The sequence below is a fragment of the Rhipicephalus microplus genome, chromosome 1 (genome assembly GCF_043290135.1).
Source record: "Rhipicephalus microplus isolate Deutch F79 chromosome 1, USDA_Rmic, whole genome shotgun sequence".
NCBI classification, from domain to species: Eukaryota; Metazoa; Arthropoda; class Arachnida; order Ixodida; family Ixodidae; genus Rhipicephalus; species Rhipicephalus microplus.
In genome coordinates, this window is record NC_134700.1 from 99,538,533 (window position 1) to 99,565,565 (window position 27,033).

General features: G+C 44.4%; 1 protein-coding gene across 1 annotated transcript in view; it reads left to right on the top strand.

Annotated features, from left to right (window-relative positions):
* Window positions 1-27,033, top strand: part of Hmt-1 (ABC transporter ATP-binding protein/permease Hmt-1) — a 119,884-nt gene that overhangs the window by 53,933 nt on the left and 38,918 nt on the right. The window contains exons 10-14 of the mRNA XM_075886251.1: window positions 1,298-1,407; window positions 2,385-2,450; window positions 7,398-7,606; window positions 22,083-22,146; window positions 22,836-22,921. Of these exons, the coding sequence (XP_075742366.1) occupies window positions 1,298-1,407; window positions 2,385-2,450; window positions 7,398-7,606; window positions 22,083-22,146; window positions 22,836-22,921 (535 nt within the window). The remainder of the gene's footprint in view (window positions 1-1,297; window positions 1,408-2,384; window positions 2,451-7,397; window positions 7,607-22,082; window positions 22,147-22,835; window positions 22,922-27,033) is intronic.

Genomic DNA, 27,033 nt, shown 5'->3' on the forward strand with positions numbered 1-27,033 from the left:
ATGGGAAAATTCTGGTGAATTGGTTTTGTGACTATCAATGTGTACAGTGCAGATCGTTAAAGTGCATTTCTCGTCTTATCTCATCATTCAGTGTTGTCTCTTGCAACAGATGATTGAAATTACAGTCAACGCTTGTTGTGCCATGTCTCCACACCCCTTGCCTGCACCCGAAGTCAGTGACTATCCTGTGATGAATTATTGTGTGGTTCTACAGACTAGTTGTCGAAGCCATGGTCACGCAGGTCTTGCATCAAAAATTGAAAATGAAGCCTTTATGACTTGCCAATTTGGCTTGTCTTGTGGTTCAGGTGCAGTTAGCGACTTCTCAGTCATCTAGGCTACTTTACTTCTGTAGTTGAAACACTGATAAACGTTCTGCCAACATATCGCAGCAAGAATAATTGCTTTTAGTGCTCAACTCAATGGCTTTTAGCTCGCACATTATCACACATGTGCCAGTGGCCAAACTGTGTGCCATTTTAGTCACCCTTACCGTGCCAAGTCTGTGGGATCACTGGCAGTGTTGTGATGCTGTAAGTCATATCCATATTATTAGTGAATGACTGCACATGCAAACAATAGGTTCATCTAATTCACTTGCACCAGTCACCACTGGTTCATGGCGGTGCACGAGAAGTTCAGAAATTGTGAAGCTTGAGTTCAGTGGTGCAGGCACAGTGCTACACTAGAAGCAAATGATGAGGTGCCGACACGGCGCAGGCCTTATTTTTGTTCTCTTTATATTATTCACTTAACATTGACAGGTGGCCAACTGCGTATGTGGACAGTTGATGAGGTGCGAACATCTTCAACAAAGATGCCACTTTAGTAGATACGAGTATGGCACCAATGCCTGGATGCTGCATCATCTGCTCAGCTGCTAGTGTGCACATGCATGACTCCACTAATCTGGAGGGTGCAGAAAGGTTTTGAACCAGCCCTTCACCTCTCCAGCACCTTCTCAAACGAATGGCATGATTCAGGGGAGGCCATTGCTACACCACTAAAACGAATGGCAAGCTGACAGCTCCTCGTGAATTGATTCTGGTGGTGCAAGCCAATCGATCTGTCCTAGCATGTGTCATCATCGCTACCTCAGCTGAGTGGTGCAAAAAACCACCGGTCACAAAATTCCCTGTTTCCGATCAAATACAAAAGAAATTCATTGAAAGACCCAAAGTGACTGGGGGAAGTTGCTCGTATCGCCATGAATACTGTTCAGGAATAGGAAATGAATTCCTACATTTGTTGTGGAGCGTAAAGTGAAGGCTTGTTTCTCCCGTCATTACCCTTTTAGCGTCGACCATTGGCCTTACCGAGTGGAGAACCAAGTTTCGACGTGAGATGAATCAGCTCGACAATGCAGCACAAGCTAGAGGAGTCGACGCACTGCTCAATTTTGAAACGGTAAGTACGCACGGCACGAGACCTTAGGGGATTGTTCTTTTCATTAGATTAAGCTTGCAGCTTGCTTGTACAACTTTTTTCTGGCTAGTTTATGTTGAACTAGTGACGTTTTGTGCAGCCGCAATAGAGAGACATGACAGTCTTGGTAGCCTGTGCTCTGTCCTGTCACCCTTTCTTTAGTGATTGCATTACATTTTACTAGTTGCTATTGTGGTGGTTGCATTGTGGCCTGCTGCACTCTTGGTACCGGCTTTTTTGTTTCTTCTGTAGCACTGTGCCCCACTCTTGAGTTCATTATTGGAGATGAAGTGACGCAAGACCTAATGATTGTCGAGCTGTGGAGCATTGATGTGTTTGTTGGAAGTCCTAAGACAATGCGAAGTAAACAGTCAGTTTAGTTAACAAGTGCCTTATTAGCTACTAGGCACTTGTGCCACTGTTACAGTTGCCAACATGATTGCAATACACTGTGTTAAGCTCGTTAATAAAGCCACACTGATTTCTATTTAATATTCGAACTTATCTGCCTGATTTTGTTGTTTTTGAAAGATTTAACATTAGCACACTCCTTTGTTGTATGTGCCAAAATGCATAAAGCAAAATCCATCAATCACTGAGTGCATGCTGGATGATGCTGTGATGTTCAGTGACTACAAAAGGACGTCAGTAAATAGCCTTCAGTGTCTGCACCCTGCCAAGATGAATTTGCAAACCAACACCTGAGGGTTAAATTATGGAAAAGCACGTCAGCTGGCCTCAGTGTGTGCAAGTAAAGTATCATTTGAGCTTGCCACACCAGCCCCTCTTAGTTGTATCTGCATAGCCATCAGATTTTTTTTATTCGTTACTGATTCCCTGTATGTTACTAATTCCCTGTATGTTAGCGTTAGTGATTTCCCCTGTACTAAATACTTGATCAAACCAATGCTTTAATGTCCTGGTGTTGAAGATGTCGCCTCAACCTTCCTTTATTTCAGGTTAAGTACTACAATGCAGAGGAGTATGAAGTAGCTGGCTACAAAGAATGCATTGAAAAGTATCAGGTAAGTTCATGTGTGTAGTTCCTCATCTCTTCCTTTTGTGGCATAACCATTATGCACCTGCATCGACATAAATATGAATAGTGGAATGACCATTCTATCCAAAGTTAAGTTAGTATAAAAAGTAGGCAGAATAAAGGGAGCCAAATGCTGGTTTCTGTTTAGTCAACAAGTTCTGTCACCGTTCTTTGTACTGTAGAACCTGGTAATTCCAAATGGCGACTTGCAGAACATTACAATCAACATCTCATTGTGTAAACGCCTTGGAGAGTGTGAGATCAATCAAAGTAAAATAAATTAATACCTGTTTATATCTGTGACTAGGTCAATCCACCATGGCCACGTAGTTTCGAAGACATGCCAGGACAATTGAATAAGATATCCTGGTGCTTGTGAAGGAAAACGTTGTTAATTTATACCAGTTGAAAGCATGGCTTAATTACTGTATTTACTCGTGTAATGAACACCCTCACATATTAAACACACTACCAACTTCAGTCATCAAAATCTGGATTTTTCCCCCCGCATAATAAATGCACCCCCACATTCATCCGCTGCATTCCCGCTAACCAACATCTGGCGCCTCCTCATTCATTCTCTCTTCCATTTTTTTATTACTTTGCCGATCCTCCTCAACCACCTCGGATTGCTCCCTCCCCCTTCGACTGTTGCCGTGTGCCGTATTGCTTTTCTTTCTATCTGTAATAAACACAACGCCTACATTCATTCGCTGCAATCCCCCTAACCGACACCTGGCGCCTCCTCACCCGGTGACTCTCTTCTGTTTTTTTGTTACTTTGCCGACACCCCTCAAGCACCTCGGCTTGCTCCCTCCCCCCTTCGCCCGTTGTCGTGTGCTGTATGGCTTTTTTATGTATTTGTAATAAACGCATCCTCTATATTCATCCGCTGTAGTCCCGCTAACCGACACTTGGCGCCTCCTCATCCGTTCACTCTCTTTAGTTTTTTTATACTTTGCCGACCCCCCTCAACCACCTCGGCTTGCTCTCTTCCCCCCTTTGCCCGTCGCCGCGTGCCGTATTGCTTTTTAAATGCAAAGCATTTTTTAACGAACTTCGGTGACTTTGAGCATATGCATCTATCTATCTACCTAGCCCCTTATTTTTGGGTGCTCTCCCTTTTAACTTGGTGTGAACCAAAATTAGCACGAAAGGTAAAATGGCTTGACGAATATGGCGCGCTGGTCGGAACATGAATATTGCCCCCTTCCCATTGCATACGTCGTCAAACACTTCCCACCAGACAGTGCCACATACCCACGGGCGGGTATGTGCCGCTGGTATACGGGTACGTACCACAGGTGATTGACACTTAGTATCTACACAGGAACGACGACAACACACATGGGCAATTCTAACGCGTGAGCGTTAAGCAATACCCAACATTGGTAGCGTCGACCCAAAGAAGGCATAGAATAAAGGTCAATGTTAAGAAAAACTGGCCATAGGCAGCGTTGACTCCCCGACGAATGCATATAACAAATTTCAGGGTTCCAGCAAGAATCGAACCCAAGCATTCTGCATGGCAGTCAAGCATTCTACCACAGAGCTGCGCCAGGTCTCGGAACTACTTTACAAATAGACGCCAATCTTCGTGAAACGTCAATAGTGGTTGCAGTGCTGCCTACCCAATTTTATAAATATAACATATGTACTCCTTTTATACAGCCATAACGTCGAGTTAACGTCAATTGTGGTTAGGTGCCATGTGCTGAAGTTGATTTATGTAGCAGCGTCTCGAGCCAGCATCTTCGCTAGCATCAGCACTTCATATCAGCTTTTGGTGTTGCCAATATGCATGTTCCAGTTGACATCATTGTCCAAGTGCAAACAACTGGTTATATAAACAACGGCAGCTTTTCAACATATGTCTGTGCGTGCAACACTTGTACATATATTTAGCGTCATTCATAATGTGTCGTTTAAGATAAAGAAAATTGCAACGCGGTCGCCTTTCCTGCGCATGCTTCGCATAGCGTCGATTCCCTGGTCTGTGGGATCTGCCGAATTTTCTTTCTATCTGTAATAAGTGCAACCCCTACATTCAGCCGCTGCAGTCCCACTAACCGACACATGGCGCCTCCTCACTCGTTAGATCTCTTCCGCTTTTGATTACTTTGCTAACCCCTCTCAACCACCTTAGCTATCTCCCCCCCGCCCCTTTGACTGTTGCAGCCTGCCGTATTGTTTTTCTTTCTATCTGTAACAAATGCAACCCCTACATTCATTCGCTGCAGTCCCGCTGACCAACACCTGGCGCCTCCTCACCCGTTAGATCTCTTTCGTTTTTTTGTTACTTTGCCTATCCCCCTCAACCACCTCGTCTCGCTCCCTACCCCTCCTTTCGGCCATTGCCGCGTGCCGTATTGCTTTTCTTTCTATATGTAATAAACGCATCCCCTACATTCATCCGATGCAGTCCCGATAATCGATACCTGGCGCCTCCTCATCCATAGACTCCCTTCTGTTTTCATTTACTTTGCGCCGACCCCCCTCAACCACCTCGGCTCGCTCCCCCCCCCCCCCCCCCCCCGCTGTTTGTCCGTTGCCGCATGCCTATTGCTTTTCTTACTATCTTTGCGCAGCACGCCACCCGTCTCATGTATGCGCCACAGCGGGGTTCACGCAGTGCCAATGTAGAGACATGGCAGCTAATGAGCACACAGTGAGCGAAGGTCACCAAACTGCCCGCGCAAACTGATGTCGATCGCTTTCTGTGAACCCACCCCCTTTCTTTTTTAGGCTACTTTCTTTTTTCTTTGCTCTAATTGTCTCTTCATTTCCCATTGCCCCATGAGTGGACACGTTTGGGCGCCCCTCGAGATCACAAGCAGATACTGCTGTTGCGGTGAAACAATTGCGAGAAAAGATAGTTTCAAAGCATTTTTATGGCGTTCTCAGGCGGCCCGGGGACAGCTTGCAGAAGATAGCGCCATCAACCACCGAAAAAGAGGAAAGTGCTACAAATAATATGTTTTGCTGTTTCCAAACAGTGTGTGCTTATGTAAATTGCGAAAGGCTATGCGACTAGTTTTTTTTTTTTTTTGCATTACCGTATTTTTTTCTTCTCTTGTAAAATTTTTCACAAAATCTTACCCCGCATAATAAATGCACCCCCCAACTTTGCTCTGATTTTTCTAGAAAAGAAGTGCATTCATTATGCGAGTAAATATGGTATGTGATAATCATTGCGACTGTGTCTTTCTGTATGGAAGTCACTCTAGAAGAAGTGTGGGAAGCTTGTTTTAGTGGGGACATGGGATACACCTGTTGACAGTTTGAAAAAAGAGAGTTGATTGGTTTACTGTGTAGGCATCCTATTGTCTGGTGGATGTCTTGAAAGCAAAGAAGAGCGAGGCACTGCGGCAAGCGCAGCTACGTTTACGAGGAGTAGAAGGAATTTCCCTGTTAATCACCGAGCGCGCATAGGGCCACTGGTGGGTACATGACAAAATGAGAGAAAGAACAGACAGTTCCTGCAAAAGGTTCTGGCTCTCTCACACACTGTTGTCTTTGCACACGGGAACAATATAAAGCAGCATTTCAAAACTGTGACTAGAACTGGGAACACAGTGACAGACATTATGGTGGTGGTATAACTGAGCCAGTTTTTCCTTAGACACATGCGGGCATTTGCGGAGCGGTCTACTGAGTGAAAACTGGTGCTAGCTACATTGAAACCTGTTGCCTGTGGCTCCTTAAAGCCAGTTTGTCTCTAGCAGTTTGTGCATAGTACGTCGCTTTCTTTGCTCACGCCATCACATTGCTGTACCCAACAAATTACTACTTTTGCTATGGTAGTGTTGAAGACCAGCAGTGCCCATGCGCCTCTCGATCAGGTGGGGGTGTAGAGTGCAGTGAGTGTCTTACTGGACCAATATCGCTATGGGGAGCTTTTGTCACTATTGTGAGTGATGGGCACAAAGAAAGGCAGCAACCAGTGGCCGTCGCACCTGCAAATTAGTGCAGTTCACTTATGGCAGTGCCTCACCACATGTGCTGCCCAGCAGATAGCTGCAGATGTTTATCATAACATTGTCGGTGATAAGTTTTAAAGCTCAGCAATCTCATGTGTGGTGTACACGTATCCCGAAGGAGTACGGCCACCAGCGTGGGTCCGGTCTTAGCGAGCCGCAAGGCACGCGTTAACCGTCGCCGTGGCGAGAACACGATACTGCTCAAAGTCGCAACACTTTATTGTGGCAACACCAAACGCGGTACAGCTCGTTGCAAAAAGGCGCGGCGGGAAAGCAAGTAGGCTTATCCACGCCACGGGCACAAAGTACTACACAGGGTGCCACGAGCACGTCTCCGCGGTAAAGGTAATCCACGGAAACACCGGGACTAAGGCCCGGTAGCTCGAGCGAGGGCAAAGGCGCTCGCATTGGCTTCGGAGGGAGACGGGTCGGCGTAGCTAGGCCACGCACTAGGACACCGTACCGCCCTTCGGCGGTGAGTACGCAGTGGGGCAACAAAAGGTGAGCGTTCGCATCGGGCGCGAGGTGCCGTCAGCGAAGTCCGACGAGCCCCGAGCGACGGGAGTCGACGGACGTAAAAGATTGCGTGGCTCACCGTTTGCTGTCCCGGAGAGTACTGTCTGCCCCTGACGCAGCACGCGAAAACCTCTCGGGAGGCTCCACGCGCGGCGCCACAGTCAACATCCGCTACCGGGTGAGGGAGTTAAACGTCACTCCGCTCTCTCAGCGCGGCAGACAGCAAAGGAGGGCAGACATGTCGGGACATGAGAACGGCAGAAAAGGCGGCAAAGCCCGCGCAAAGACAGCGGGCTAGCCTCGATTCCCACACATGTTAGCTTGTAACTTCAATCTTTTGGGTTTTCTTTGTGTTCGTCGGTTTCTTGAGCATTTACAGCAATGTGAGCCATGCTGCACATTGATTTTGCGTGGCCAAATTTTGCCTAATAATTCAGGTTGCTGAGTGGCGGAGCAACGCGTCCCTGAACTTGCTCAACTGCTGCCAGACGATCGTCATTGCGATGGGCGTAGCCGCGGGGGCACTGCTCTGTGCTCACATGGTTGCTGACCACGAGTCAAACCTAAAGGTGGGGGACTATGTGCTCTTCCTCACGTACATCATGCAGCTGTACACGCCACTCAACTTCCTGGGCACTTACTACAGGTGTGTATGAATTGAATGTCTGTGCTCATGCGTTAATGTGTAAGCCATGAATTGGCAGTGAAAGGCAGGTCTAGTTGCTACTGCATTGTAAAAGCTGCACTAATTTAAATGAAACATGGTACGGTATATAGTAATTGAAAAGTGTGTATGGAGAGCTGGCCATGCTGCTTTTGTTACTGTGTTTTGTTTAAATTTTTTCACAACATGGTGCAACTATTACAATGCCGCTTTTGACATCTTGAGAGTTACTTATCCACACAAATATTTTCAGTGCTCTTATGGCTCTTATACACTGGGGTTTAAGTTCTAGTTGAAGCAAAGGGACATTTGTGTCCTTTTGCATGATAAAAAGCAGCAAGGTAATACAAAAACATGACACCAGTTTGCTGTCAGTACATATTTCTAGACCTTGTCAGGATGATGAATTCAGTTCATTATCAAAAGTGACTATTTGCATGACCCTAGTACCAGTGTAAAATTTATTTATTTAGTCGAACTGTTAATCCTGTCTTGAAGGTTGTTACAAGAGAGGCACAATAGCTGTTCACTCACATACATTTAATACCGGTGTCACACGGGTACTTTTAATTGCGATGATAATGATCAGAATCTGTTTTCTTGATTGGGATCAACATTATGACCGCTGCTACATGGCCCTAGCTAATGCGATCAGATGAAACGCACCAGGTGGCACTCGCATGCCGTGATGTAAAACATGTCACTGACAAAACTCTGCGTACGATATTTTTATAGAGCCCTTTATCAGCGATGTTATTCATGCAAGAACCGCTTGAACGTCAAAAATTTTGCGTGCCACTACAAGAGGAATTTTATAAATTCATCATTCGATAGAGCTTTCTTTGCACTTACCTGCATAGCTGTGTGAGATTCTTAGCCTTCGCTTTTGTTTCTGATGGCCCCCACTCGTAGCCGTCCAGTCGCTGGGAAGCGTGAATCTCATTGTAAGTAACTGAGTTTCACTTCTGGTGCCTCAAGTCTTCCAGTCGCTCCTGCCAGCGATCAATTATTGTAAAGGTCTCATCGTTTGACCACGAAGTGCGTGTACGTTGCGACATAGTCGAAAGGCTTGTGATGCTCATAATCAGTTTGCTTCGAGGTGCTCCAACAGCTCCGACAGTGCGACAGTTGAACTAGACGCGGAAGGAAACGGTCGATTGCTTGTCGCCTGCTTGTCGTCTGCTTCTTCCGAAACTACATGCGACCGATAAGAATCTACAATTATGGGATATTTTAGATATTGTTTCAATTTTAACAGTTTAGAATTTGCTTATTTATAGACATCTTGCTGTTCTAAAATGTTTTTTTATCTATGCTCAATTTTTTGTTTATTGTGCTTTCAACAAGCTCGGCCATGGGGGGGGGGGGGGGCAGACGACAGCAAAATCGCGATATGCAGATCGCGATAGTCTTGATCATGATCACGCCTGATTGTAATTGAAATTGACCGTGTAGCAGCACCTAATACAGATCCTGGTTAATCCAGATCGACACTGATCGCGATTAAAAGTGCATGTGGGATACCGGTATTACAATGAGCAACTAACAAGCAATATTATAGTTGTCACAAATATCTGCGTAGAAATACCGTATTTACTCGATTCTACAGCGTCCTCGATTGTAACGTGCACCCGATTTCCACGACAAAAAAAAGTAAGGCATCGATTGCAACGCGCACCCATTTTTCTCGCTGGCCCGCACGATCACACCAATAAAAAAACTACTCCTTTCGGGAGAGTCTTTCATTTAAATATGAGGTACGGGGGAAGCTTGTGCTCATCTGACATGTAACAGAGCATTGCCGTCACTGTAGTTTTACCGTGGACCGATGTCAGCACGCGAACTTGCTTTGCCCCCTTCTTCTCGACGGTTGTGGTGCTGGGAATGTCGAAGTAAAGAGATGTCTGATCAGCATTCCCGATTTGCCCAAGCAAGTAGCCGTTGTTGTGCCGCAAGTTTAGGACGAACCTCTGAAAACTGTGAAGCGTTTCATCGTACTCCTCTGCAAAACTTTTTGCATATGCCCGTTCACCTTTAGAGGGAAAAGTCTTTCCTCTTCATAAAGTTAGTTAGCCAGCACCTGCTCGCTTTAAACTGGCTCCGCATTAGACCTTTTTCTAAGGCTAATTGCATAGCCCGCACTTGGAGCAGTTCTGTCGTCACGGGCCGCTATGCCGCTCGCTGCTCAAGCACATACTCGCTGAGCAGCTCTTCAATTTGCGGAAACCGACCCTACTGTGGTCCACTGAAGCCTTTGCGTGAAGCTTTGCTGTTGACAATCTTCTGCTTTTGTTTCCGCCAGTCCCGCACGCACGTTTCGGGAACTCCGAACGACCGCGATGCGGCCCGATTTCCGTCCGTTTCTGCACACGCGATGACTTTTCTTTTAAAAGCGCTATCGTGGTGCACTCGAGTTTTTGGAGTCCGCCCTTCCATGCCGTCAATGCTAATGCACTACAATATGACGAACTCCTCAGCACACATTCGATGTGCCGCACATGGGAAACACATAGGCAGAAATGGCCGACGCACCATGCCGACGCGTGTAGGGGGTGGCCATTTTGGAAATGCCGATGGCAATAGAATGACCGTATTCATTTTTTTTTTCGTACTCGATTCTAACGCGCATGCGATTTATGAACTCGCTTAACCGGAAAAAAGGTGCGCGTTATATTCGAGTAATTACGGTACTTGAAACTCAGATGCATCTTTTGTTTGCACAGCTTCCTCTGGCATACTGATCTACAAGTCGGTGGCATTAGGGAAAAAAATTTTTTAAATGAGACAAACCTGTACGGGTTCATATTGGTTGCACAGTGAGTAAATAAGTTGCTCCCAGAGGCCATTTTCAAGCATCTGCTTAATATATGTATCCTTATTTATTTTTACCTTTCCATGAAGTTTCTGAAGGAACAGTTTCAATCAACGCTTCTCTCTTCCTACTTCCAACAATTCCAAGTTGCATGTTGCCGCGCCGCGGTGGTCTAGTAGCTAAGGTACTCGGCTGCTCCCCGGCTGCTGACCCGCAGGTCGCGGATTCAAATCCCGGCTGCGGCGGCTGCATTTCCGATGGAGGCGGAAATGTTGTAGGCCCGTGTGCTCAGATTTGGGTGCACGTTAAAGAACCCCAGGTGGTCAAAATTTCCGGAGCCCTCCACTACGGCGTCTCTCATAATCATATGGTGGTTTTGGGACGTTAAACCCCACATATCAATCAATCCAAGTTGCATGTTTTTAACATGTCTATTAACGAGTCTGTTTTCTTGTATTTCGAACAAATAATGGGTATAGAAATTCTCTGAATACGCTCCAATTTTTTCTTAAGAACCTTCTGTTGCAGCCTTCATAGTGCACTAGCATGTTCTAAAACAGGACGTATATAAGTTTTGTATAGCAATGATTTCACCCCTCTTGTTGCTTTCGGTATCTTTTTCCTCAAAAAACATATTTATTTTTACATTTTCATGAACAGATATTTTCTACATGAAGAGTTCACTTTAATTTCTCTGTAATCGTTACACCCTAATGCTTAAAACTAGTTGCATTATTCAGAATTCTGTCCTCAATCTTATATTCATACAAAAAGGAGTTTTCTTTTTTTATATGTGAGTGTAAATGGAGTTTTTGTAATTAATTTTCATCACCCATTTTCTGCACCACGCACTTAGGGATTGAAGACAGCAGTCGGTTTTAAGCCGGTTGTCTCTGCATGCAACCTGGCAATAAATCCGACAGTCGTCTGCGAAAAGCCTAATTTTATAGCTTAATCAACAACTGATGTTATGGCATTTATATCAGGAACAAGAGAGGCTCTAGCATAGAGTTCTGCAGTACTTCACAATAAACCTCTAAACTGCTCGATACATCATTTTTAAGTTTAATAGCTTGTTGTTAATGTGATAATCATGTACTAATGCAATCAAACAACTGTGTCCTGATTCTACCTACACTGCAAAGTTTATGAAGGAGTTTATGGTGAGATACTTTACCAAATACCTATCCGAAATTCATACACGTAACATCAATTTTGCTGACATGCATCTGGAGAATACAACAATCATGAGTTGTTTTTAACAAGTTGTGTAACAGTAGGTGGAGCTGATGTGAAGCCATGCTGGAAGGGACATAATATATTATTTTCCTCTTGAAACTGTCTAATATGTTTTGATATGATGTGTTCAACCATTTTTGCAGCACAGAGATGTCAGGGATGCAGGTTTATATCATAATTGTTTAATAGCGATCGGTTACCAATAAGGATGAAAGTTTGGCTAGTTGGTGACTGATCAATATACCGTAAGGTTAAGTGCGCACTTTTTAACAGGCAGCGTGTGTTGTGTCCTCCTTGTCCCTGCTGCCCATGTTAAAATGTACGCTACTGAACATGATGGTATAATTATCAGTTACTACTTTTAAATATTGCAACAATTATCACACTGTGCCAGTCTTGAGGTAACAAGCAACAGTTCAAACATTTTTCAAACAATAATGTAAGGTAATAAGACAGCTGCTTTGCATATTAAGGCAAAAAAAATGGTCGGTATGCCGTGAGGTCCGGCAGTTTTTTTTGTGTTTAACAGTAATAACTGGTAAAATATTTCTTCATGAGTTATTCAGATTTTTTCTATTATGCTTGTCAATGGAGAAGGTATAACTGATACACTTCGGTATCGTCTCGTGTTTTCATGAACACATACTAGAAATAAGCGATTAAACCTGTCAGAAATTTCCCCCTCTTCCTGTATGATTTCTGTTTCACCGTCATCATGGCAGAAAATCCAAATTTTTCATGGGGAATCATGCAGAAAGCTGGTGGGCATTTCATTAGACAACATTTCATTACCTTGCCTCGCTTCTGTTTCTAGGTTCCTTTGAATTATCGAAACTTCAGCTGCTGCCGCCTCTCCATTGTGCAGTCTCTTTGTGTTGTGTTTCATATGGATGCTTCTATTTATTCGTGGGTTGTGTTGTTTTGTTTCCTTTGTGTGCATGGGCATAAGTCTGTCCATTCAGTGCTGTACTGTTTCTTTAAAACATCTCCACAAATTTTCAATTGATTCCATCTCTGATGAGTTTTGAAAATCATCAAGCGAAAGCTCCAAATAATCAAGAATATATTCATCATCTGCGTGGCTGTAGTCATTAGCATAAACATACTCATAGGGTCTTGTTCGGACAGTAGGGCCACACATCACATTCATAGACTGTTATGTTAATATTGTTACGTAAAAATGACACGAGGCGTGTCTATTTAAAATCTATATTCAAACTGATGCGTATGGCGTCGACTAAGATGGAAGACAGCACGCACAACCGACAAACCACTTCCTCGTTGTCGTCTTCTGACCGCTGATACGTCAGCTACGTAGCATTACCCCCCCCTCCCCCCCGGCGGTAAAAGTGCCGTCTCGGTGCACATTAACTACGGTCTTCAGTAGGCAGGTGGTAAGGTTTTAGCCTGCTGACGTGCACAACATCACTGGGTGTGGTTGCAGGCAGGCTTGTGGTCTCAGATGCAGGAATGATCTCATAGGTAATGCCGGTTACCTGGTGGATGATACGGTAAGGACCCACGTAGCGAGACAACAACTTCTCTGATAAGCCAACTCGACGAACTGGGCACCACAGAAGAACAAGAGAACCGGGTGAGAAGTGAACGTCAGCATGCTGGCTGTCGTAGATGGCTTTCTGGGTGGCTTGCGAAGCTGAAAGTCTAGAGCGGGCGATCTGACGTGCGTGGTCTGCACAAGCAATAGCGTCGCGTGCATATTCGGTTGACGGTGTTGTAGTGGTTGGAAGTAGGGTGTCGAGTGGTAACTTCAGATCACGGCCATAAAGCAAATAAAAGGGTGAATAACCAGTAGTGTCGTGGCGTGAAGAATTGTACGCGAAGGTCACGTGAGGTAGCACGAGGTCCCAGTCATGGTGGTCGGAGGACACATACATTGCAAGCATGTTCGTTAGGGTCCGATTTAGTCGTTCGGTAAGGCCATTTGTTTGGGGATGGTAGGAAGTGGTCAGCTTGTGGTGTGTCGAGGAAGAGCGCAGAAGATCGTCGATCACACGGGACAAAAATGCGCGTCCACGATCCATGAGTAATTGGCGAGGAGCGCCATGGCCTAGGATGACGTCAAGGAGAAAAATGTCCGCAACGTCAGTAGCGGTGCTGGTGGGGAGCGCTCGAGGGATGGCATACCTAGTTGCGTAGTCTATAGCAACGGCGACCCACTTGTTGCCCGATTTCGACTCGGGAAAAGGACCGAGAAGATCTATACCAACACGGAAGAAAGGTTCGGTTGGGATGGAGATCGGTTGAAGAAGTCCAGCCGGTGGCACAGTAGGTCGCTTCCTATGTTGGCATTTATCGCAGGAGGACACGTATCAGCGAACGGATCGAGCGAGACCGTGCCAAAAGAAGCGGCGACGCACGCGGTCGTACGTCCGAGATACACCCAGATGACCAGCAGTTGGTTCATCGTGAAGCTCGTGCAGCACGGTTGAACGCACATTTTTCGGCACGACAAGAAGGAGCTCAGGGCCATCTGGCTGGAGGCTATGACGGTACAGCGTGCCATTCAGGAGGACGTACATGCAAAGTGACATGTCGTTCAGAGCAGATTCGAGACGGTCAATAAGTTGTCGCAGAGAAGCATCACGACGTTGTTCATCACCAATCTGAAGAAACTGGGACATTGACATGACGCTGAGGCTAGGCTCGATGTCTGGTTCGTCGGGCTGATCAACAGGGTAGCGGGATAAGCAATCGGCGTCCAGATGGAGACGTCCAGACTTATAAGCAACCGAGTAGGAATACTCCTGTAGGCGTAATACCCTACAGCGGAAGTAACACACAGTTATCCGCTATCGTCGCGATGGTATAGGGCACAGTAACACTGCGCGTCAGCCGAACGTCAGTAATTGGCTTAACGATATAATCACCGTCAGGAACGGGAGGGGTCGATGACAACGACACGTACGTGACGGCTCGAGGTGGCAGGCGAACGAAAGTGGTTGGGCTCAAGCGGCTGGCGGGCTTTGCAGAGTAGTCGGCAAAGATTGGTAGATCAAGGCTGAGGGTACCAGACGAACAATCAATTAAGGCCGAGTGTGCCGAAAGAAAATCAAGGCCAAGTATGAGGTCATGAGGGCAGCAGGCTAGCACGGCAAAAAGGACCACGGCGTGACAACCTTGGCAGTGGCGACGAACACGCTTCGATATCGCCTAATCTTTGCTGCCTTTTCGCTGCACATCGCTGCTTCTGCACAGCTGCACTTCGCACTGGAATTGGCGCAGATCATCGCACGTGCATACGTGATCAGCTGGCCCAAGCAGAACTGCGACCAGGAGGTGCTACCGTCAGCTGTTGCCGGCGGCACTGCAGCATCCGGGACAGCGGAAGACATCCATAAAAGGCTACGTCGGCTGCGGACGGCTTTCACTTGGCAGTGGCGACAAACACGCTTCGATATCACCTAATCCTTGCTGCCTTTTCGCTGCAGATCGCTGCTTCTGCACAGCTGCACTTCGCACTGGAATCGGCGCAGATCATCGCACGTGCATACATGATCAGCTGGCCCAAGCAAAACTGCGACCAGGAGGTGCTACCGTCAGCTGTTGCCGGCGGCACTGCAGCATCACGGGACAGCGGAAGACATCCATAAAAGGCTACGTCGGCTGCGGACGGCTTTCACTTGGCAGTGGCGACGAACACGCTTCGATATCGCCTAATCCTTGCTGCCTTTTCGCTGCAGGTTAGTGGTTGAACATTGTAGCTTTTTTTTCTCTCTTTTTTTTTCGTCGTCGCTGCCAAGCTTGTGAAATTTGTGACTTTCTTTTTTTGTAACGGACGCGTAAGCGTACACTGTTGTTGTTGAACTATGGCAAAGGAACTGTTAAAGCTTAAGGAAGAACTACGGGCGGAATTCAAACAAGAGCTTGCAAAGTATAAAGACATGATAGAACGGGATCTTCGAACGGAAATTTGAGAATTAAGAACTGAGCAGCGGAATATGACTAACAGCATTGAATTTGCTCACAAAACAATTGAGGAACTGAAGCAAAAGCTGAGTACTGCGGTCTCGGTAAATGTTGAACAAGAAAAACAAAATGAGCTTCTTCGGGCTAAGTGCACAGCTTTGGAGTCTAGAGGTGCTGACATGGAAAGGCGACTTCTGCTTGCCGAGCAGTACTCTCGCAATGTCAATCTAGTAATTCAGGGCGTCGCTAGACAAGAAAATGAAAGCGTGCCGCATATCCTGTTAATGATCGAAAGTGCCATTAATGAGCCAATCAGAGAAGCCGACATAGAATCTTGTCACAGAGTGCCTACGCGAAACCCTGAGCGATCCAACATCGTTGCACAGTTCAAATTAAGAGCGAAGCGTGATGCAACTCTGAGGAAAGCAAAAAAGGCTCGACTAACAAACAAAGACGTGGGACTAGATATCTCGACACCGATCTACATCAATGAGCACCTTTGCCCGACATTGAAACGGCTACTTGGAATGGCAATAAGAAGAAAACATGAATGCAACTGGAAATCTGTGTAGACAGCGAATGGCAAGATTTTTGCGAGGCAGAGCGAGCTTTCAGCTGTAATTCAGATTCATGATAAAAGTTCTTTATCTAAGATAACTTCTAGTTCATAAAGGTTCACTGTTTGGTCCAAGAAAGATGGAATACCACGAGTTCGTATTGCCTCATTTGCTTAGTGCTCAAAACAGATTCTATTCGACTGTGTTGCATTTCAATGCTCGATCTGCAGAGTTTAAGAGTGACGTCATACACTACCTTCTCAATGATTTCCACTTCAAGTTTCAAGTCATCATGATGACTGAAACATGGTATGACGGCGCAAGCTGCCGGCAGAAGTTTAATGGATATGAGGCATTTTTTCTTGACCGTCGTAACAGGCGTGGTGTGGTGGAGGCGTTGCTATTCTCGTAGACGGTCGCTGGAAGTATAATTTAGTATCGGATATCTGTGTCACATGTGAGGACTACGAAGTATTGGCACTCAGGCACAATTCAGACATGATAGCTGCTGTGTATCGTCCTCCAGGGGGCAATATTTTGAGCTTTCAAAGCTTTTTTGATAAATTTCTGCATTACGTATCGTCCAATAATTTTACACTGGTATGTGGTGGCGATTTCAATATCAATGTCTTGAATGATAACCCTATTACCACAGATTTTTTGAACATGCTTCAATGTGCCGGATTTAGGAATGTCATTTCCACAGCAACACATATTACACCATTATCTGTCTAGTGCCTTGACTTATTAATAACAAATATCGAAGCCAGTGTATTTCAGTGTGGAACAGTTTCATCAGATGTAAGTGATCATTGCCTCGTATTTATGTGTTATTCCCACAAGCCGAATATTAAGGAGATGTATCGTGAACCGTACACAATGCAAACTGTAACAAACCACAGTTTGGAATCTTTTAAGAAGGATATTAGTGAACATGATTGGTCTTTTCTTTTCAACTTAACTTCTGCAGACGAAGCCTATCGAAAATTTCTTGCTCTCTTTGTACATATATACGTAAAACACTTCCCATTCAAGCAAGTTAAACTATAAAAAAAAAATACGTAAACCATGGGTGACCCCCTCTCTTGCTAGTATGATACGACTTAAGAATAAACTTTACAACTTATTCTTGAAATCAAGAGTGCTGACAGATTTGGCAGAGTTTAAAAAAACACGTAACAAGCTGAATCGGGAGCTTAAGCGAGCTAAGGTAACTTACTACGAGAAAATGTTTGCTGAAAGCGCCCAGCAATCACCTGACGTTGTTTGGCGCTTAATTAATGATGTGCTTGGTCGCGGTAAGCGGGACTCTGTACCAGCTAAGATTACCGTTGACAATGTCGAGCTCGCTGGTAAAGAACTTGCGGATCACTTGAATAATCATTTTGTCAATGTGGGTGTATCAGTAAACGTGCCTTGGCAGGCAGACTCTTTCAGGGCTACACCAGGAAATAAACGCCCCGACAGTATTTTTCTAGCACCAACGGATGAACGAGAAATTTACACAACATTCATGAACCTAAAGAACAGTAAGGCACTAGACATTGACAACATTCAAATAAAACCTATAAAATATGTCTTAGATTGCATTACTCCTGCGCTCAGTCACATTTTTAATTTGATACTTGAGTCGGGTGTTTTTCCAGAAGATATGAAAAGAAGCAGAGTGACTGTGTTGTTCAAGGGTGGTGACAGTAACCTGGTGACTAATTATAGACCTATATCTATTAGTCCTGTGTTTTCTAAGGGATTAGAAAAGTTAATCTATACGGGTATATCTGCCTTCTTCTGCTCCAGAAATACAATCACCGACTTTCAGTTTGGTTTTAGGAAAGGAAGGTCAACGGAGACGGCCCTATTAACTCTTAAGGAAATGATACTGCAAAATTTTGAACGAAATCTTTTCACGTTAGCTGTTTTTCTTGATTTCAGCAAGGCTTTCGATTGCATTAATCATACCATTTTACTGCTTAAGCTAGAATCATACGGAATCCGTGGCACGTCACTTCAGTTGATAAAGTCATACTTGCAAAATAGACAGCAATTCGTTCAGTTAAACACTCATACGTCATCATATTTATCTGTTCTAAATGGTGTGCCCCAGGAAAGCGTACTGGGGCCGCTATTATTTAATGCTTACATAAATGACATCGTGGATATTGATCCCAATGTGAGCTTTGTTATATATGCTGATGACACGAACTTACTTTTTTCAGGCCCTGATGCAAATGAGCTAATTATCTGGTGTAATAAGCTATTGAACAAGCTTTTCTTGTAGTCTAGCAAAAATTTATTGAAAATTAATCCACTGAAAACAAAAGCCATCGTATTCCGAGCTAAAAACAAAATATTTTCATCAACACAAGCGTTGGCTTACGCATGTGAAGACATTCGTTTTGTGGATGAACATAAAATTCTTGGCGTCATGTTTTCATCAAACCTCAGCTGGAACTTGCACGTCGTTGACATATGCAAAAAAGCCTCTAGTGTAGTTGGTGTGCTAGCTCGTTGTAGACATATCTTACCCGCGAAGGTGAAACTGCAAATATACCATGCTCTTTTTCTTTCGCACATAAATTACTGCAGTTTGGTGTGGGCAGCCACGACAGAAACTAACATGATGAAACTTCAGACCATGCATAATAACGTTATTAGACATGTCGCTAGTTTAGATTATTTGTCATCAACACAACTTGTGTGTCGGGACTACGGTATTATTAAAGTGGAATATATGTATGTCTTTCGCATTCTGCGATCCTGCTATTTCTCGTCCATTTCGTTTAAACAATTCATTAAAGAAACTGCATGTCTAACTGCAAAAAATGTTTTGTTAGGAACAAGAAGCAGCGATGTTTGGATTGTTCCGAGGTTTCGCAATAATTACAAATCTCAAACATTGCAATACAATTTACCAATGATTCTCAATAAATACAGTCACCTAAACAGTTTCTCATTAAAAGAACTACGATCCTTTTTTGTAAATATAGGCTAACTTTTTCACGTTGTAAAATGTGCTGTCGGTACGATAGTACAATTTCATTTTTCTTTCAGTGTGTGCATCCATGCTGTACCGAATAGGTTATATGATATAATCTGTCTGTTTAATTTTGTTTGTCTGACATGTGATGTACATTGTATAATACAGCACATACACAAGGAGCAAATTTGTATATCTTCCCTGATATTTTCATCATTTATTTTATTTTTATTATTTTATTTTTTGGCAATAATGGTGTTATGGTTGCTGGATTTTTGTTTTGTTTTTTCTTTGTTTTTTTTCTTTTTGCTCGCGTCGATGTAATCTTCTGTGCTATGCTGGTATCAGGATGTTTCGTAGGAATGTATATATATGTTTTTATTACACCGTATTCGGTGTTGTAATGTTAGCTTATGGTCTTTATTGTTATACACATCATTGTCATTGTCCCACCTGCCTTGTATAGGGTTCACTGGCCTCGTCAAGCTGTCCATAAACAGCTTTTAGCCAGTGAACCTCTCCAGAACCTGTTTTTTTCTGGGAAAATAAAATGATTTGATTTTGATTTTGAACCGGCAATGCTGACACGAGCAGTGCACATTCCAATTACTGGTACAGTACCGCCATCAGCAACATGTATTGCCTGCGTCGTAGATGGCGTCATAATCTTTTGTAAGAGGCAGCGTAGAGAAACGCTCATAACAGACAGGTGCGCACCTGTGTCAATGAGTGCAGTCACAGGAACATGGTCGACTTGTACTTCAAGCAGGCTATGGTGTGTGGGAAGCGTCAGTAGAGGATTTTCGGCCGTCATTGGTATTGCAGCTTCACCTCTATAAGCTGAAATATCTAGTTTTCCTGCTGCGGTCGTCCAGAGAAGCTCGGTGAGGAAAAGCGCCGAGGTGGTGGAGAGCGGGATTGGCGACGTAGCGGCGACGGGGAGCGAGAGCTGTGGCGACCGGACGAAGGGTCGTCAGGGTAGCGGCGACCGGGCAAAGGGGCGTCAGTGGAAAGCTCGTAAGATGACGACGAATATAAATTGAAGGGTGCGGCGACTGAACGTCGAGGGGTCGTTGGATGCATGAGCGCCGAGGTAGAGAAAGTCCGACGTGGTTGGTTTGACCAACGGCGGCGGCAATAGCGAGAAACGTGCCCAGGTTAGTGGCAGGAAAAACAACTAGGCCGGTCGTCGGGTGTTCGCCATTCCGAAGGGTTACGGAAGGGCATTGTTGGAGGTGAACGGCGAGCGTGTCCTCGGGAGTAGGACGGGACTTCAGGGCGAGTCAAGGGACATGCTGATGGAAGGCGGAGGTTCGCAAACTCCTGCCTCACCACAGCTTGTATTAACGCCACTGACAGCTGTTGTTGGTCAGAGGCCAGCGTTGCGAAAACGGGTGGCTGAAGAGGAGCCGGACAGGCGGCTTCGATTTCCCGACGAACAATGCGTGTGACGTTGTCATACGTGGGGGACTGGCGGGCGGCTTCACATGATGAGGTCGCGGCTGTGTTGGGCAGCCGGGTGAATCGCTGAGTAATACGGCGGCTCTTGGCTTCTTTGAACCGCCGGCACTCTTTAATGATGGCGTCGACGGTGGCAACGTTGTTGTAAACTAGAAGATTAAATGCGTCGTCTGCTATGCCTTTCAGCACATGGGCCACTTTCTCCGACTCACTCATGTGCTCGTCAATCTGGTGGCATAGGACGATGACGTCGTGAATGTACGCGACGTACGACTTTGTCGACGTCTGTGCACGTAGCAATATCATAGCTACGTAGCAATAGCTACGTAGCAATATCATACACTTTACAAGAGACAAAAACCAAGTCCAATAATGACTGCAACATAAGGGTAACTCTCGTATAATATTCCTTTATTGTTTGTGTCAGGTTATAAGCATTACTTCAAGTAACATGTCATCATTAGCAGTCTCTATAGGCCCCATGTAAAGTTTTTTCCTATTACTGTGAGGCAAGTGGAAATCACCAGCCATTATCTGCCTTGTATTTTAATTTACATTGGAGCACAAAAACATGTTCAAGTCTTTTAAGAACTGAGGTGGAGTGTAAAACAATCTGTAAGCAGCTTCAATTTACACTGCAGTAGCGTGATTGACCTTACACAAGACCATTTTTGGTAAGCTGCAATTTATTTTAAGAGCTTGCTCATTTTGCTCGCGGCTTGTCCTACGGTGGCTGCCGGCACCTAAACCAGTGTTGCCAGTGTGTACACTTCTGCAGTTGCTGCTCAAGGTGGCCTCTCCGGTGATTCTAACAATGCTCACTAGATGGTACGCTGCCACCCAAGGCGTCAGTTCTCGATGGCTCATGCGCTCACCTCCTCGAAGTGGCTTTGAAAGAAAGAAAAGTGAAGAGAAAAGTGTAGTGTCGTAACTGTCTCTCTCTGAGGAGGTCACCTCAACAACACCACACGGGAAATAGGTAGTGGGGCTGAGAAAGGAATGTGAAAGAGAGAGGAAAATAGGAGGGTGTCAGTGGTGTTCGGTCTGGCCGTGCGCAAGGGCGTGCCGCCTCCAAGCTGAGAGGAGCATGTGAAACGTGCCCAAAAATCCTGCCTTCGACGTACACATCATGAGCCGGCTCATTGACAAGCATTCTTTTCACATCGTTCACTTTGTGGATACGGTGGAAATTTTTGGTTGTGACTTTTTCGATTTTAATCACCAGTGCAACAACAGCCTCTGCAATCTCTGTCACCCCGAAAGATTGTATAACCCACAGGAACAATCCAACTGTATCTGATAGTGTTAGATGCTACTGGATTGACGTTAGATGTAACCATAAGACGTAACTTGATTGTGAAGAGCTCTTAGCTTGTTGCTTCACTCTAGCTGTTTTTCATATGTCGACATGTAATCATTAAAATGTCATGATTCAGATGCCCCTCAGAAGGGTTTGACTTGTTCTTTTTTTATGTGTATTTTCAGAATGATTCAACGTTCTTTCATTGACATGGAGAACATGTTTGAGCTTCTTGACACTAAGCCTGAAGTGAGTGTCTGTTTTATTTTCGTCTTTTAGTACCAGCAAATCGTTTCTGATCCTTAGTCAACTAGGTCTACTCAGACACATTGAATTAGGAACGAAGTCTTGAAGTACTGCAAAGTATGAAATGTTGTTGATGGTTCGACCAACAGTTTGCTTTAGATATTTCACAAACAGTAGTGTAGGTGTTTGTTGAAGGATGCTAAAAGGACAGCAGCTTGCTGATGCAAATTTTTTGCTTTAGGAAATCATGAACAGTGATCAACATTCGTGGTAATTTAGACTCTGATTTGTAAACACTGTGAATATAAATCTTTTTTGACCTTTTTAGTGTACCTTTTTTAGTTAATGCAATCAATGCTGCTTTTTTCATAGAAACGTGGCATCATTGTTTAGAATCATTGCTTTATTTGTGATGGCACACGAAAGATTCACTGCTAATAAATAATTGCACCCATGGCATTTTTTCTTTTTTCACTTGATGGTCTCCTTGCTTCTGTAATGCAAAGTCTTTGATCATATGTCTCAAATTCAAGACATAATGAGGATGTTTTTACCTCGAAAATCACGCCATCATGTCCAAATTTTCACCTATTAGATGGGATGGTTCCCTGGCTTCACAGCAGTTATTTCTTGCTGTGTTTGTCACTGCTCAATGCTTTCTTTAGAAACATTTGCTGTGTCATTCTCTGCAGGTGATAGATGCTGTGAATGCCCCAAGTTTGAAGCTGAAAGAAGGCGAGATTCGGTTCAACAATGTCTTCTTTTCATACAACCCTGAGTATGTCATACATTATTCTTTAATTCTAGACACATCTACTGTTTTTGTGCACTCGTAGCTTGCAAAAAAAGAAATATTGCTTGTATACCAAACCTTGACAAGTCGCATGAAGCTTATCGAAGTTGTTACGAAGAGATAGAAAGGTGTTTTTATTTTTATCTACATATAGGATACTGCATTTACAGCAGTTTCATAGTTGCTCGAATATCGCGAGAAGGTCACATTTTTTAACCGCGGAATTCTGGTGTGACGTGTGGTGTTGTTACTTGCCTAGTTTATAAAGAAAAACTGCAAACCTGTCCTTGTGTCTCACAAATATCCCCAGCCGGTCTCTAGACACCAATATAAAAGGCAACCGTTTGCCTCTGTGCAATCCATAAATGTGTGGAACAATATTTACATCAAATTTGCAGGTGATGGTTTGAGTCATTCAATCTTACCTTGAGTACAGCAAACAGTGTTGCGTATGAAGGAATAGGATGCTAATTTGCCTTTGTGTGTAGCCCTTCGACAGAGTTATCATAAGAAAATGAAAGTGTTCCAGTATTGGTATTTGCTTGCTAGTGAAACATAGCCTTTCAAATCATTTTTTGTCATTTAGCTGAGGTTGTTCTAGAGGCACAGAACAACACGAACGTGCAGTTTTTTTCTCGGCAGATTAGGCAAGTAATAACGTGTAATTCAGCACGTTCATGGTTAATGTGACAAAACCACTCCTTATAAAAAAGTAAACATAATTGACAGTAATCAGCCTGGCTGGGTAACATTATCAAAATCAGCAGACTCTTCAGCCACATTTTTCTTTAGTTCTTAATTTAAAAAAAATTGGCAGCATATCAACGGAGTGAATGATGGAGAGTGTGGCGAAGCATTCGTACGTCCATTCGTTTTTGCTTCTGTCCGTCCATGCGTCCGTCTGTGTGACCGTCCATGCGTCCATCCGCCCATCCATGCATGCGTCTGTTCGTGCGTCCGTCCCTGCGTTCGTCCATGCATCCGCTCCTGCGTCCGTTCATGCGTCCATCCATGCATCTGTCTGTGTGTCCGTTCGTCCATCTATTCAACACTTCAAGTACCACCATCTCTCATCTTTTCATCATATATTCCCCATATAGAAGCACCGCCATCCAGCGGACATTCCAAGGACTAAATGAGAGGTGGCCATACGCACACTTTCTTACGGCTTGCGCTTCGGGTCTACTTCCCACCTTTAACCACCTCGAGTTCATGGTACATACTAGTTCACTGTATTCATGGCACTGTGGCCCAACGCTCGCTAAACCTTTCTAAAACCAAGGAGGTTATACCCAGCGAGTATAACGTAGCAACCTTTTCCTGTCAGATAGTGCTCAATGTACATGCCAATGGCTGCTAACGGGAAATGAGAGACAGGGGAATTCGGCTTTTACTTTCTTACGGCTTGCGCTTCGTATCTACTTCCCACCTTTAACCACCTCGAGTTCATTCATGGTATATACTAGTTCATTGTATTCATGGCACTGCGGCTCAACGCTCGCTAAACCTTCCTAAAGCTAAGGAGGTTACACCCAGCGAGTATAACGTAGCAACCCTTTCTTGTCAGATAGTGCTCAATGGGGATCGCAGCGTGCACGTTGACTAAAAGCCGAATGCTCCTGTCTCTTATTCCCCATTGGTAGCCATTGGCATGTACATTGAGCGCTATTTTTTAGTGTTCAACAACGCACAGAAGAAATCTCTCACCGGCACCACCTTGGAGGTCAAAATGTTATAGTTGTCACATACTACAACGGCTACGAGGGACGCTAGGGTGCCGCTATAAGGAGCTTCACCCCTAAAAACTGACCCCAGGTTTTGAGACCTCTTCATTCTATTCTTAAGGTAGTGACTTCAGGGGGTGATTTAAGGGAGTGAACATAACCAAACATAATCTAACCTAACTTCAGGGTCACTACCTGAAAAAGAAGCTTAACAGGCTTCTGAACATAGGGCCAGTTTAACAAAAGACAAAATGTGGCCGGGGAGTGTTTAATGATATGTGGGGTTTAACGTCCCAAAACCACCATATGATTATGAGAGACGCCGTGGTGGAGGGCTACAGAAATTTTTGACCATCTGGGGTTCTTTAACGTGCACCCAAATCTGAGCACACGGGCCTACAACATTTCCGCCTCCATTGGAAATCCAGCCGCCGCAGCTGGGATTCGATCCCGCGACCTGCGGCTCGGCAGGCGAGTACCTTAGCCACTAGACCACCATGGCGGGGCACCGGGGAGTGTTTATTAACGTTTTAATGTTGAAGAGTTCTTTCGCGAGAAGTTCGGCGTCGGTGTCAGTGTTGTGTCTGTGTCGTTGGTCGGGAGCGAAAAATCATCATCTTGTCCACGACTGAAAAATCATGATGCAAATAAGATAAGTAATAAAAACTTCAGGCTCCGGGTGTGAACCCAGCCTGAGTCGTTTGCTTGGCAAACAGGTGCTTTACCACACAGCCATGCATCTGCTCGGAAATATTGTAAAAATAGCTTCCTCTGCTTGGAAATGCAGTGAAAATAACTGGCATGCTTCACAAATGCTCACATTCTGTATACTGGCTTCACAATACAATGTGTAATGTTGCAGTAATATTGTGTGGTACTTACAAGCGATCGGGAATCAAAACATGGGATTATCATAATGACTTTGTGGTTTGAAGTCGCCCCGTTACAAAAGGTGCACATGTTACTGCATGTATTTCTATAGCTAGTTCGTAAACTTTTTAGGCGTATAATTGCTAGTGGTTTGAAGCATGCTACCTGTTACACAGAATGCAGCCATATGCAAAAGCTTCGCAGACACATGCCAATTTCGACTTTATCGGTTACATTGTAGTAATCCGGAATTTAAAGGGACACCAAAGTAAACTATTAAGGCAGCGTTGATTGTTGAAATGGCGGTCCAGAAACCTCCTAGTGTTAGTTTTGTGCCAAGGAAGAGCCTATTTTGAAATAAAGTCACGTTTTAGTGGTCCACATTGGCTTAGCGCACTTCAAGTTACCCGCCTCAAGAAGCGGACCGACCGGTCCGTTTCACGTCACTGTTGCCGTGCACAACGTTGACCAGATTTACTGCGCAAGTAGCAGCATACCGAAAGAAGTGAGAGCCGCAGCAGCAAAATCGGTCATTGATCAATTTTCCTCCATTGTCTCCGAGATTGCAGACGCTTTTGTTTCAACTGTGCCTCGCTAGATGGCACCACCTGTTCCGTGTAACAACGCGAAAATTGAATTCTTGAACCACTCGCGCAATTCCCCATAGTAACGTCCGGCAGTTCTTTTTTCTATGAATTAAAGAGAAACAAACAAGCAGCATTTTATTGTGTCTCTTGATGCACGGAAAGTTCTCATTTAGTGCAGTTAGATCAATTACTAGTGATTAATTACAGGCGGTCTGTCTGATGTCATTGGAATCATTTTGAAAACGTTCTACGGCGATGCTTGTGTTTTTGTGCATTTACCTTAACTTTCGGTAAGTAGGGAACTGTTGTTGATAATATTTTCGTTTTAAATGTTGTCATACATTGAGCTTTCACTGTGATGTAAATTGTTATTTGACTTTAGAGTCCCTTTAAACTTCTCGAGTAACATCATACAACAAAAAGTATGAACTAAGTGGTACACACTAGAGACAGGATGTCACTATCGCGTTCAACTTCTTATTCAGCATTGCCTCTTTTGGAATGTAGCAAAAAGATGCATCGCAATCTTTCAGTATATTGTCGCATTAGACAAGTTCCACAGCACATTTGCTCGACACCTTTTTCTCCTTCTGCACCGATAATGAATGCCACAATGACCTTGAGTAAGGCTTGCTGAAGATTCAACATTATGTACACTATTAGCTGTGGATTGACTGCAAAATATAAGCAAAAAGATAGAGAAAAAATGAAAATTTTGCCCAATCCTTTCACAATTTCGTTAATGGCAGCTCCCCTGCACATGCTCTTACTAAACTGCCCCACCAGGGAAAAGTGCGATGCCGCGAGTTATTGAAAAGTACTACGGTTGCATTGCACATTGCATTAAAGATTTTTACCTTTTGGAAATATTGTTTTAGTTACAAAAAATTACGCCTATAGAAGAATGACATTTTGA